We start from the raw sequence: 13,997 nt of genomic DNA, 5'->3' as shown, positions 1-13,997 counted from the left end.
ATGATCACTACCTAGATTCATTCATTCATTCATTTGCACTATCTCATTTAATCCTTACCATACCTCTTCAAGGTAACTATCATTTTATAGGGGAGGAAATGGAAGTTCAGAAAGGTAAAGTGACTTTCCCGGGATCACTAGCTAATGAATGATAGAGCTCATATTCAAATTCCCGTGTATTTGACTTCAAGGGAAAGGGAAAAGGGAAAGGAAAAGGAAAAAAGGGAAAGGGAAAAAGGGAAAGGGGAATTTGCGTAGTAATATCTGGCAGGCACAATGCAGAGGTTTTAAATAAGCTGTGAGGCTGCTCACTTTTCAATGCTTAAATATTTTGAGATCTGACTTGTCTAAGCAGTGGTAAAGCATTTTGAAAGGGAGTTAATTTACATGGCTTGTATGCAGGTAGTTCGCTGATTTGTAAATTTTTACTTCACGTGCTGTTTTCTCTAAATATGTAAACCTATGTATGTAAGAGTCTGTGTGTTTTAATTGTGACATAGATATTCGCTGGAACCTTCTTGCCCTTCTTGATCTAGGTATAATTCTCTTGAACCTCTCATTCCACTCCCAAAGCACATGTTGTTTCTTTGATACTTTGACCTAGACGTGAAACTTGACACCCTAAGTTCCTAAGAAAACCCCCACTTAACAAAACACTTGTGAACATACAGGTCACTGAAGGTTTGATAGAGGAGACCGAGAAGGAGAAGTTATTCTTAAAAATCCACCACTGAAGCTTGACTGACCGTTGAATTTATCCCAGTCTCTTTTTGTCTTGCTTGTTCTCTCTCCTTTCCTCCTTTCTCTCTCCCTTTTCAAGGGCAAAATAACATTACCATGCAGAGCAGACCTTGGCCCTAGCTGCTGCATAGGCTGTTGAGGTTTTACCTTTAACACTTGTCAATGTATTTTTTTCCGAGTTCTCTTTAAAAGGAATTATGGTACCAGCTGTTCCTATAATAATTTTTCTACCTAATTACATAATAGAGATAATATTTTTAGATGAAAAACAACAATAATTGGTTGCATCAGGTGTGTTGATGTCTAAGGTTTATCTGGCCCTGGTTATTGTTTTTTTAATCTATTTTTTATTAATTAATTAATTTATTTTTATTTTTGGCTGCATTGGGTCTTCATTGCTGCCCACGGGCTTTCTCTAGTTGCATTGAGCAAGGGCTACTCTTCGTTGTGGTGCGCGGGCTTCTCATTGCGGTGGCTTCTCATTGCAGAGCATGGTCTTCAGTAGTTGCAGCACGCAGGCTCAGCAGTTGTGGCTCGCAGGCTCTAGAGCGCAGGTTCAGTAGTTGTGGTGCATGGGCCTAGTTGCTCCGTGGCATGTGTGATCTTTCCCGGACCAGGGCTCAAGCCCATGTCCCCTGCATTGGCAGGCAGACTCTCAACCACTGCACCACCAGTGGCCCTGGTTACTGTAATTGCCAGTTTCTGTCAGCTTATTAAAAGTGGAGGCCCTTTACCAATCTGTTTGAGCCTTGTTCTACTACAGGCAGGGTACAGTAGAAAAGCACTATGCTTTAGAGTTAATTGGGCCTGGATCTGCCTCCCAGGCTTATCCACTCATGAGCTAGGTGATCCTGGACAATTTTTTTAACTCTTCAGAGCTACTTTATGGGATTGCTATGAGGATTATATAAGATAACGCCAATAAAACTCTTGTCACCATGCCTCAGGAAATGGTTACTCCCTTCTGTGGGTCAGTATTGCTGCAGGAACTGGGAACCAGCCCTTGGAGTATAGTCAAACATTGGTGATGACTTCCACAGTCCTGGTCAACTTTTGTACATTTTAAAATGCACGTTTTTCACACCCTCCTTCTCGCAGGAGCACTGTTAAGTTTAAACTAATATTTGATTATAAAAGGCCATAAATATCAGCATCTCTAAGGTAATTTGTGTGTAGAAGAGAGGTGTGTGATAACACTTTTTTTTTTAAAAAAACATAGGTGTGAAGGAATTACAAGTCCAGAAGGCTCCAAATCTATAGTAGAAGGAATCATAGAGGAAGAAGAAGAAGACGAAGAAAGAAGTGAGTCAGTAAACAAAAGGAAAAAGGAAGATGACATGGAGGTGGGTGAAAGCCTGAATACACCTGGAAGGATGGGTTAGGGAATGGTTCAAAAGTGTGTAAGGTGCGAAAGGGAGGTAACATTGTTCTTTTTGTCCATCGTTAGATATTTTAGGAGACGAAGATACCATCGTAATAGATACTTAGATTAACTGTAAGATATAAAGCACTGTTGATGGCTCTGACAAATTGGAACATAAAACTTACAGTACTACCCTACCCTCAAGCAGACTGCTTTCTCATCAGGCCCTTTCTCACCTCTGTACTTCTGTTCCTGTGATTTATCTCATGAGAAAATCCCATTTCGTACCAGTCTACCCTAAACTTATCCAGATCCTTCCCATCTTTCAAGGTGTATCTCCTTGGGGAAGCTTTCTGACCCCAGTTTATATTAGTCCCTCTGCAGTACAGCACTGAGAGCCTGTAGGACACACCTTAGCACTTGCTTTTCTGAAGTTGTGACTAAGTCATAGAACTGATTTTCATAAGCCACATTCAAAATATTATGGTTTTCTTATAGTCATCCCTAGAATGCAGATTCAGTGTCCTCTAATAACATAAGAATTGTCTCCCAACAAAAATATCCTATGTATTTTGAGGGCAGGAACTGATGTTCTGTGTGAATTTCCTTCAGCGTATAGCTCAGGGTTGTGTGCATAGTGAGCGTTCTGTGAGAACTTGCTGAGCAACTGATTTGAGGACACCAGTGGGAAGGGGTGCTTTTTCTGGGAAATGATGAGTGAGTGTGAGCCATAGACTTTCTGGGATGGATTATGAATATCTTACTAATGACAGGGAATTAGTAAGATGTTACTAATCTTACTTATGTATACTTGGTGTATACCACATATTCCTTTGCATTTGGAGATGCTAGTGTTAGCAAGGAAGAGGGTGCATTTTTTTTAAACAGTATTTTTAATTTAATGAGGATCTTCTTGTCATCCTTAAGATCAATGAATAATACTTTCTATCTCTTTGGAGTTTACAAAATTATAAATAATGCATGATCAGTTTGCCCTCCAACACTCTGTGAGACGAGGGGAGACCTTTTCTCACATGTTAACACTATAGAAACTGAGACTCAGAGATGAAGAGATTTGTTCAGGGTAATCAATTAGTGTTTAGTAGATTTGAGACTGATACAAACTATCAGTTACGTTTTACCTTTTATGTGCTAGGATCTATACTGAATGCTTCACATTAATATCTCTAGTTCTCATTTTGCCTCTGCATTGTAGATATTAACACTGTTTTACAACTCAGATGCAGATACTTGCTTATGGTCACATATAAATGTTAGTGCTAAAACACATCTAGATCCTCTGATTTTTAATTCCAACTCATTTTTTCCTTATAATTTTTTATAGGGCCTATTGTATGGGGTTTTATGAACTCCAGCAGTTTTGTTAGGAGGACAAACTGAGGCATATCAGTCAATGAGGAGCATAGCTAAACAGTCTCCACCTGAGGAAGGACACAGAGAAACTCTAGTAGTCAACAACTTCTTGCAACTAGTAGATAAGTCCTGGAGATCTGATGCACAGCACAGTAATTATAGGCAACAGTACTGTATTATAAACTTCAAAGTTGCTAAGACACTAGATCTTAATTGTTCCCACCACAAAAAAATGATAATTATATGACATGTTAGAGGTGTTAGGTAACACTGTGGTGGTAATCATATTGCAATATATAAATGTATCAGATCAACATGTTGTACACTGTAAACTTAAACAATGTTGTATGTCAGTTATATCTCAAAGGAAAAATAAATTAAAATGATGGAGAAAATGTTAATAATGCCAATTAAACTTAACAACAACAGCACAAAAAACCGGGCAAAGCTTCATAGGGGCATCTCTGTTTAGCACAATATAAAAAGTTGTGTTTCAAATGACCCTGAGGCATACATAAGAGGTCAGTTGCATCCACTCTGCTCTGTAAAAGAAAACAAGCTATACATTTTTATTGGGGATGGGGAGAATCTAATACAAAATGGTTAAAATACAGAAAAGAAAGGGAAAACATTTAAGCTTTGATCCTTAAAGGAATAAACTTCACTTGTCCAGGAGATATTCCTTTATGCATAAATCTCTCTTTTTCGGACTGCTTTATTGAAAGGTAACTCATCCAAAGTATACCATTCAGTGATTTTTAGTACAGTCACAGTTGTGCAACCATCACAACAATCTAATCTTAGAACATTTTCGTCACTTTTAAAAGAAATGTCTTACTCATTTGCAGTCATTTTCCATTTCTCTCCATCCTTTCCAGATCTAGGCAATCACTAATCTACTTTCCGTCTCCACAGATTTGCCTAATCTGAGCATTTAATATAAGTGGAATTATGCAGTATGTGATCTTCCATGACTTCCATTCCATCGCATAATGTTTTCCAGGTTCATTCTGTTGTAGCATGTATCAGTACTTCATTCCTATTTATGGCTGAATAATATTCCATTGTATAGATAGACCTTTTTTTTCAGATTTATTGAGGTATAATTGCCAATTAAAATTGTAAGATATTTAAAGTGTACAATGTGATGAACAGATGCATTGTGAAAGGATACTCCTCAATGAGTTAACACATCCATCACCTCACAGATTTACCTTTTTTGTGTGTGTTTTTGAGGACATTTAAGTTCACTCTCTTAGCAGATTTCAGTTATACAATACGTTATTGTCAACTATAGTCACTATAATTGTGTTTTATATTAATTAGATCCTCAGACCTTTTTCATCTTATAATTGAAAGTTTATACCCTTTTACCAACTTCTATCTATTCTTCTACCTTCCAGCCCCTGGCCTGGTAACCACTTTTTTTTTTTTTTTTTTTGCGGTATGCAGGCCTCTCACTGTTGTGGCCTCTCCCGTTGCGGAGCACAGGCTCCGGACACGCAGGCTCAGCAGCCATGGCTCACGGGCCCAGCTGCTCCGTGGCATGTGGGATCTTCCCGGACCGGGACATGAACCCGTGTCCCCTGCATTGGCAGGCGGACTCTCAACCACTGCACCACCAGGGAAGCCACTGGTAACCACTTTGATAGACCACACTTTTAATCCATTCATCAGTTAATGGACATGTGGGTTATTTCCACTTTTTGTCTATTAGGAATAATGCTGATATAAACATTCAAGTACAGGACTTCCCTGGTGGTGCAGTGGTTGGGAGTCCGTCTGCCAATGCAGGGGACACGGGTTCAAGCCCTCGTCCGGGAAGATCCCACATGCCGCGGGGCAACGAAGCCCATGTGGCACAACTACTGAGCCTGCGCTCTAGAACCCATGAGTGTAGAGCCCGTGCTCCACAACAAGAGAGGTCACCACAGTGAGAAGCCCGCGCACCGCAACAAAGAGTAGCCCCCGCTCTCGGCAACTAGAGGAAGCCTGGGCAGCAACAAAGACCCAACGCAGTCAGAAAATAAAAATAAAATAAATAATTTTAAAAAAAAAAAAAAAAAAAAAAAAACATTCAAGTACAAATTTTTGCGTGGGCATAGGTTTTTATTCTCTTGGGTATATACCTGTGAGTGGAATTGCTGGATGGTAACTCATTTGAGGAACAGCCATTCTGTTTTCCAGAGTGCCTGCATCATTTCATATTCGCAGCAGCAGTGTATGAGGGATCCAGTTTTTCTGTATCCTTGCCAGCACTTGTTACTGTCTTTCTTTTTGATTATAGCCATCCTAGTATGAAGTGGAATCTCATATCTGTGGTTTTGATTTACATTTTTCTAATGACTATTGATGTTGAGCATGTTTTCATGTGCTTATTGGCCATTTATGTATCTTCTCTGGAGAAATATCTCCTCATATCTTTTGCCCATTTTTAAATAGGGTTATTTGTCTTTTTATTATTGAGTTGTATTTGCGGATGAAATCTAGTATGCATTTGGGAGCAGCTTGTGAGATTATGCTGTCTCTGTGGAGCTGATCTCTTATAAATGACTCATAAATGGGAAGCACTGCATGCAGTAGGACAGGCTGAGGTTCCAAGTTGAAATGACAATTAGTGTTCATTTCAAAGTGTCCTGTGTCTGGAAAATATTAATAGAAGAGAATAGAATGAGTTGTTTAGTGAGATCTAGAAGATCCAAGTTTCCTGACTCCCCATCCAGTGATCTTTTTTTTAAAATGGTGGTAAAAAACACACACAACATAAAATTTACCATCTTAACCATTTTAAAGTGTATAGTTCAGTAATATTAAATATATTCACACTGTTGTGCAACCAGTTTCCAGAATTTTCTTATCTTGCAAAACTGAAACTCTGTACCCATTAAACAACAACTCCCCTTTCCCGCTTCCTCCAACCCCTAATAATCACCATTCTACTTTCTGTTTCTGTGAATTTCACTATACTTTAGATACCTCATATAAGTGGACTCATATAGCATTTGTGATCATTAATGATCAATGCAAATCAAATCAAATGCAAATCAAAACCATAAATATCACTTTGTACCCATTAGGGTGGCTACTGCCAAAAAAACCCAAAATAACAAGTATTGGCAAGGACGTGGAGAAATTGGAACCATTGTGCACTATTGGTGGGATTACAAAATGGTACAATCACTATTAAACATGGTATGGCAGTTACTCAAAAAATTAAAAATAGAACTACGTTATGATCCAGCAATCTCACTTTTGGGTATATACCCAAAAGAAATGAAAGCAGGGTCTTGAATAGATATTTGCACACCCATGTTCACAGCAGCTGATCTCTTAATAATAAGTGCTGTTGGAACATCTTTTCATGTACTTATCGGCTGTTTGTACATCTTCTTTGGAGAAATGTCTGTTCAATTCCTATGCCCATTTTTAAATGAGGTTATTTGATTTTTTTGTTGTTGAGTTACAGGAATTCTTTTATGTCCTTTGGATATCAACTCCTTATGAGATACATGACTTGCAGATATTTTCTCCCATTCAGTGGTATGCCTTTTCACTCTATTGATTGAGTTCTTTGATGCACAAACGTTTTTAAGTTTGATATAGTCCATTTATCTATTTTTACTTTTGTTGCCTCTGCTTTTGGTTCCATAACCAAGAAATCATTGCTAAGTCCAATGTCGTGAAAAGTTTCATGATGCTTTCTTCTAGAACTTTTACAGTTGTAGGTTTTTATATTTAGGTTTTAATCCATTGGAGTTAATTTTTGTATGTTGTCCAACTTCATTCTTTTGCTTATGGATATCCAGTTTCCCCAGCACCATTTGTTGAAAAGAGTGTCCTTTCTCCATTGAGTAGTCTCAGCATCCTTATCAAAGATCATTCGACTGTATATGTGAGAGTTTATTTCTGGGCTCTCGAAGTTTTTATTCCATTGCTCTATTTGTCTGTCTTTATATCATTACTGTGCTGTTTTGATTACTGTAACTTTGTAATATATTTTGAAATCAGAGAGCATGAGTCCTCCAATTTTGTTCTTCTTTATTAAAATTGCTTTGGCTATTTGGGGTCCCTTGAGATTCTATTTGAATTTTAGGATGAATTTTTCTATTTTTGCAAAAAATGCCATTGGGATTTTGATATTGTGTTAAATCTGCAGATCATTTGGGTAGTATGAACATCTTAATCATGTGGTGATCTTTAATACAATATATGCTGTCTCATGCTCACTTCTAGATTTTCATATTTTGGTTGATATGTGGTCATCTAATTATTTCAGTTATAATATTTCACAATTTTGATGCAGAGAAGTATAGAGAACCTTTTATTTGTTCAGCTTGTATTTGATGAGTGCATACTCTGTGCCATCTACTTTATATCGAGATTTAACAGATATTGACATTTTGTCATATTTGTGTCAGTTTTCCTTTTTTAAATTACCATTGCAGGAACATTATATCATTGTCATAAATAAAAATATAAGAAAACATGTTCTATGAACAAATCAACATATTTTCAGTTTTCCCTTCCAGTTCTTTCCCAAAGTGTACCATATTTTTCCACTAGTAATCCTAACTTAGATGACATGTTGTACTCTGCTTCTTTCACTTAATATTATATTGTAAGCATTTTTCATACTACAATGTGTTTTTGTAGTTATTCTTCTGATGATGTGTTCTTTTTGCCAGATGAGTATAAGAAGCTCAATCTTGGCCTTACCATTTACTAGGTTTGTGATCTTAAGAAAGTTTCCTAGGTTCATTGAAACTAATAGAAGTAAAAAGTAAACTTCTGATTATCTAAACATGGAAATTACAACAATAACCTATGTCACAAGGCTGTTATAAGGATTAAATGTATATTAAAATGTCAGGGACATGGTAAGCTCTTAATATGTGCTAGTTTCCTTCCCTTTCCTTTTCCAGGGACCTAGTTTTTATCCTGTGCCTCCAGGGGTTGCCCTCAGAGACTCAAAACTTGCTCTTATTCCTCCAGACCAAGAAGGACCATCCTTACACTTGGAGAATTGAATTGGCAAAAACAGAAAAATACTGGGATGGCTGGTTCCGAGGCTTATCCAATCTCTTTCTTAGTTGTCCTATTCCGAAATTGCTGCTCCTGGCTGGTAAGTGTGTATGTGTTTTTATTAGTCAGCTTGGGCTGCCATAACAAAATACAATAGACTGGGTTGCTTAAACAACAGATTAATTTTCCCACAGTTCTAGAGGCTGGAAGTCTGAGATAAGGGTTCCAGACTGGTCGAGTTCTGCTAAGAGCTCTCTTACTGACTTGCAAACAACCACCTTTTCACTGTGTCCTTACATGGCAGAGAGAGCGAGAACAAGCTAGTTCTCTGCTGTTTATTCTTATAAGGACACTAATTCTGTCCTGTGAGGGCCCTACCCTTATGACCGCATTTAACCTTAATTACTTCCTCATTTAACCTTAATTACTTCCATATCTCCAAATATGGTCACATTGTGAATTAGGCCTTCATCATATAAATTTGGGGGGAACACAGTTGAGTCCCTAGCAGTGTATGTATATTGTCATCTCAGCATGTCTTTGTTAAAGCTATTTACCAAATGGGTAGCGACTTCCAAAGTGAAGTACAATCCTCACTCATTTGTGCCCTTTCTCCTCCCTTTGCCAAATCCCTAAACCTAACTAAATATAAGCATCCACCTGGGATGGCCAAATTCTGGCCTGGCCTCTACCTGGTCAAGCCCAAGTCCTTCTCCTTGAGTGGTATAAGGATATTCTGAGTATAATGGAAATTTGAAAAGTAAAACCCTATTTTCAGAAACCAGCTTAAACAAGCAAAGTGGTTATGGGGAACCTCAGCCTAGAAAGCTTCATGTGGTGAGAATATACCTTCAGGGAGTTAGGATTGGCATTAACATGAATTGAGAATGTCATCATGTTTACAACTCTAGCAATTTTTACTTCATTATTGAACAGCAAAGCTTATTTCACACAGCTTTTTTCTAGCAAGCTACTTATGGATTCTCTTATTTTGTTCTAGGTGTTGATAGATTGGATAAAGATCTGACTATTGGCCAAATGCAAGGTAAGCTGTGAAGAAATTATGTTCCTAGGTCCCCTGAGGGCAGAGAAATGGGCAGAGTCATGTGGAAATTTTCCATCTAAAAATGGGAATTATACTACCACATATGCCTCAGAGTTGTAAGGATTAAAGTGAGGCAATGTCTTTGAAAGGGGCATTATAAACTATAAAGTACTCTGTGTAAATATACATATTGTGAAAGATATTCTGAATACTGATCAGTATTTTTATTATTGTTCGAATTCTTAGGAAGGGGAAAGGTCCAAGATAACCCAGATAGAAAAAGGTTGAACTCTATTTAGAAGACAGCATAATGAGGTGGTAAAAGCAAGGGCTCTGAGAAATGCGTTTGAGTATTGCTTCCTTCCTGCTAATTTTTTTGACCTTGGGCAAGTTACTTGACCTGCCTTAGCTTTAGTTTTCTCGGTCTATAAAATGAGAAAATTGATGGCAACCTCACAAGGATTGTGAGGTATAATGAGTAGGAAAGTGACATGTTGTGCTTAGGTCCAGGTGTATTGGCTAGATGACTGTGGAGGTAGTGGAACAAATTTCATGGAAGCTTTTGGCTTTAGTACAGATGAAAGGCCTGGTGAAGGTGAAGTCAGTAGTCACTGGCAACTTTGGGTTATAGGAAGAAGAGGTGCTAACTCCAAGGCCAAGGTTTCAAGCTTAAGCAGATTCTGTTCTTGACCTTCCTTCTTTTCTACTTACTCTCCCTGGGCAATCTCATGGCTCTCATTTATACTCTGATAACTCCCAAAACTAAACATCTGACTCATACCTCTCCATGTATCAAACCTGCAGGACATCTCTACTTGGATGTCTCATGGGCCCCTCAGACTGTTCCTTGAGCTGTCCTCAAGCTCTCCACAGAGAAGGGGGCTATTTTCCTTGATAATAGTTGTTCAAAGGCCTCTGAATGATTTATCAAACTCTGACCTTAGACCTTCATACCATACCCTTCCCTTCCCCCAACTACATAGTGTCCTGAGGCCTTGAGCAGGACCATGGGCTGGGACTATGTGATTTTTTTGGCACTGATGTTGGTAATTCTGTTTTATTTTTTAATTTATTTTCGGCTGCGTCAGGTCTTTGTTGCTGCACATGGGCTTTCTCTAGTTGCGGCGAGCGGGGGCTACTCTTTGTTGTGGTGCATGGACTTCTCATTTCGTTGGCTTCTCTTGTTGCGGAGCACGGGCTCTAGGCATGCGGGCTTCAGTAGTTGTGGCATGTGGGCTCAGTTGTTGTGGCTCGTGGGCTCTAGAGCACAGGCTCAGTAGTTGTGGCGCACGGGCTTAGTTGCTCTGCGGCATGTGGGATCTTCCCGGACCAGGGCTCAAACCCCAGTCCCTTGCATTGGCAGGCGGATTCTTAACCACTGTGCCACCAGGGAAGTCCTGATGTTGGTTATTCTGAGCTTAGACATTTTTCCGTAAATTCAATTAAGCAAACCTTTTCTAAGCAAGAAAAGACCTGTGTAAGACCTGTGCTTGATGCTGGGCACACAGAAGAATCAGACATAGCTCTTGATACTATCTGAAAGCAGTTAATCTTGACTAGAATAGCATTTGGAATCAGTGTTGATCACCAGCCTTGGAAGCAGACAGTCCTGGGTTTGAATCACTCTTACTGGTTTTGTGGCCCGAGTGGATTGCTGACTTCCTTAATTCTGAGTTTCTTCATCTATCGAATGGAGATAATGAAATAATTCAATTGTGTGAGGTTTAAATGAGAAAATGTGGGTGAAGTAAAATAAATGATGGCTTCATTGTGTCCAGGAGGCACTCCTGATACCTCATTAAATCCCTCCTGTTACCCCAGTAAGGTTTATGCCAAGACCACCTTCTCTTTCAAAGCATCCCATGAGTATGTATAGAGAGTAATGACATCCATAAAACAAAAGGAAATGGCTAAATCACCACAGATTCCAAACCACAGCCTTCCCAGCACTGTTTAAACCAGCTGAATTAGTTACTGAATCCTAGAAATCCAGCACTCATTGATGGTGCAACTTAGGTGAATGATTTAGGCTCTCTGAACCTAAAGTTCCTCATCTGTAAGATTGGCGGGGAGGGGCTTCCCTGGTGGCACAGTGTTTAAGAATTCACCTGCCAGTGCAGGGGACATGGGTTCGAGCCCTGATCCTGGAAGATCTCACATGCCGTGGAGCAACTAAGCCCGTGTGCTACAACTACTGAGCCTGTGCTCTAGAGCCCACGAGCCACAACTGCTGAGCCCACATGCCACAACTACTGAAGCCTGCGCGCCTAGAGCCCGTGCTCCGCAACAAGAGAAGCCACCGCAATGAGAAGCCCACACACTGCAATGAAGAGTAGCAGCAACTAGAGAAAGCCCGCATGCAGCAACGAAGACCCGATGCAGACAAAAATAAATAAATAAAATAATATGGAGTTGGAAATATGCCCACCTCATAGAATAATTGTGAGAATTACCCATGATTATGTTATTTTATGTGTACTGGGTACAGCATTGTTAGTATGTGTGAGCTCTCCCTGATTCCTTATACCCACTCTTCCAAAGAGGAGTGAAAAATGCAGTCCCAGTCATCAAGGTTTGAGTTGTAAGTTTTATCAGGTTATTTGCTCAATTGTTCATTCATCTAAAACTTACTAAGCACTTATTTAATATCTAGCCCTGGGTTGGGCCCTATTAGGGATATAGAGCAAGTAATGATATTAGCCCTGTTCTTATAGAAATGACACACTCCTGGGGGGGCAAGCACCAGTGGCATATAGATATTAGTTTACAGAACAACAGGGGCACAAGCTGCTCTGTGTTTGGATCCATTAAATGCATTAACAGTAGTACATTAGGAGATACAGGGGAGAGGGGACTAGGCTGGAGCACCCAGCGGCAGCTTACTGCAGGAAGAGGGGCATAAGCAGGACCTTACTGGAGGGAATGGTCTTAGTTCCTCTGCTGACTAATTAAGTGGCCTTGGGCAAATCACTTCACTAATCAAGGCCTTGGTTTCATCATCTCAAAAAAGAATTTCAGTATTTGTCCTGCTTAATTTTATAGGGTAAATTTAAGAATCAACTTAAAAAATGGGTAGATGAGTATTTTGAAAAAAGATTTTAAAGCACTGTGTAACTGGGGTAAGAATCCCAGAATGTGATAGCCAGAAGGACTTCCAGAGCTTACTCCCTTATTCTGAGGCTCTGAGAGTCTGCTCTTTCTACCTGTGGGAGCTCTGGGTCCCGTATTCTTTAGTCTCCTTAGAGATCTTGCTTTATCAGTCATTTCTGTTCATTCTTAATAACTGTCACATTAGTTGTGAGCTTACAGTGTTCTACAGGACAGTGTGAGAAAGTGCCTAGTACCGTGTCTGGCACATAGTTAAGCACTCAAATGGTAACTTATTATTGTAATAATAAATCTCAAAGTCCTTAACATGGCCTACAAACCCCTTAATGGTATGGTCCCTGCTTACCTCTCCAGCCTCATTGTTAACTCTCATGAGCACCATGCCAAAGTTTTTCTTTTCAGGAGCAAATACCATTTCATCCGTCTTTCTTTGTGCAAGTTATTTTTTCTGTGTGGGAAGCCTTCCTGGATCCCTATTTGATTGCAAAGCCCCTCTTCTTGTGTTTTTCCAGTTCCATACTGTGTTTTTCCAGTTCCATATGCTCTGTGTTATCATAGGAACTACATACTGCATTAAAATGTTGGTTTTTATGTTTTGCTCTCCCACTAGACTGTAGTGTATACAGGAATTGTTTCTATGTGTCTGGCCCAAAGTAAATGCATACTAAATAGGTGTAGAAAGAAAAAGTGAAGGGAAAATGATTTGCTCAAGGTTACAATTTCAAGTATTACCATCCTCCTCAAAGGCTAGGTGTAATTGGGTCCAGAGTATTGGCAGGGAGGGGATGGGGGATTCCTGGCCTCCTGGAGTGACCTGTGAGGCTGCAGAGATGGTAAGGAGAGGACCATTTTAGTCCCTGAGGTGGCTTTGGTTTGTATCTTCCCCAGGGAAGTTCCAGATGCAGGTCCTACCCCAGTGTGGCCATGCAGTCCATGAGGACGCTCCAGACAAGGTGAGTCTGGTGCTTGATGAATGTAAAAGGACAACGTGGAATAACTGTGGGTCTCACAGAAGATAGAACCAGCCTCTGAGTCAGCCTGTGTCGCCTGCAGCAGCTGCTGTGGGGCCTACACAGATGGGACTCCACCAGCTCCCCAGACCTCTCCCTGGCAGCTGCTTCTGGTCTTGGCTTTGTGTGTATGGGCTGAGGAGTTACTGGCACCCTGCTATTTCACCCAGGGCTCTATGGTTAAGATCTTAAGCTCTACTTCTCCATTGCCCCCGAAAGCCAGATGGTAGAAGGGATAATCGGGTAGAAACTGCTCCCTAAACCACAGTCACAGTTAGGAATTAATATGTGCTCCTCCTGTAGGAAAAAAGTGCTTTGTAACTCTAAGGGGATA

The 13,997-nt window shown here is 39.8% G+C and overlaps 1 protein-coding gene across 1 annotated transcript in view; it reads left to right on the top strand.

Moving 5' to 3' along the window:
• PPME1 (protein phosphatase methylesterase 1) overlaps positions 1–13,672 on the top strand; it is a gene marked incomplete at its 3' end in the record, with an annotated part of 74,258 nt that extends 60,586 nt beyond the window's left edge. Inside the window, exons 9-12 of the mRNA XM_082660074.1 lie at positions 1,961–2,084; positions 8,471–8,600; positions 9,501–9,545; positions 13,542–13,672. Of these exons, the coding sequence (XP_082516200.1) occupies positions 1,961–2,084; positions 8,471–8,600; positions 9,501–9,545; positions 13,542–13,672 (430 nt within the window). The remainder of the gene's footprint in view (positions 1–1,960; positions 2,085–8,470; positions 8,601–9,500; positions 9,546–13,541) is intronic.
• Between the last annotated feature and the right edge of the window lie 325 nt (positions 13,673–13,997).

This window comes from Grampus griseus (genome assembly GCF_964374135.1).
Source record: "Grampus griseus genome assembly, chromosome: 8".
In the NCBI taxonomy this organism is placed as follows: Eukaryota; Metazoa; Chordata; class Mammalia; order Artiodactyla; family Delphinidae; genus Grampus; species Grampus griseus.
This window is presented reverse-complemented; position numbering and strand designations above follow the sequence as displayed.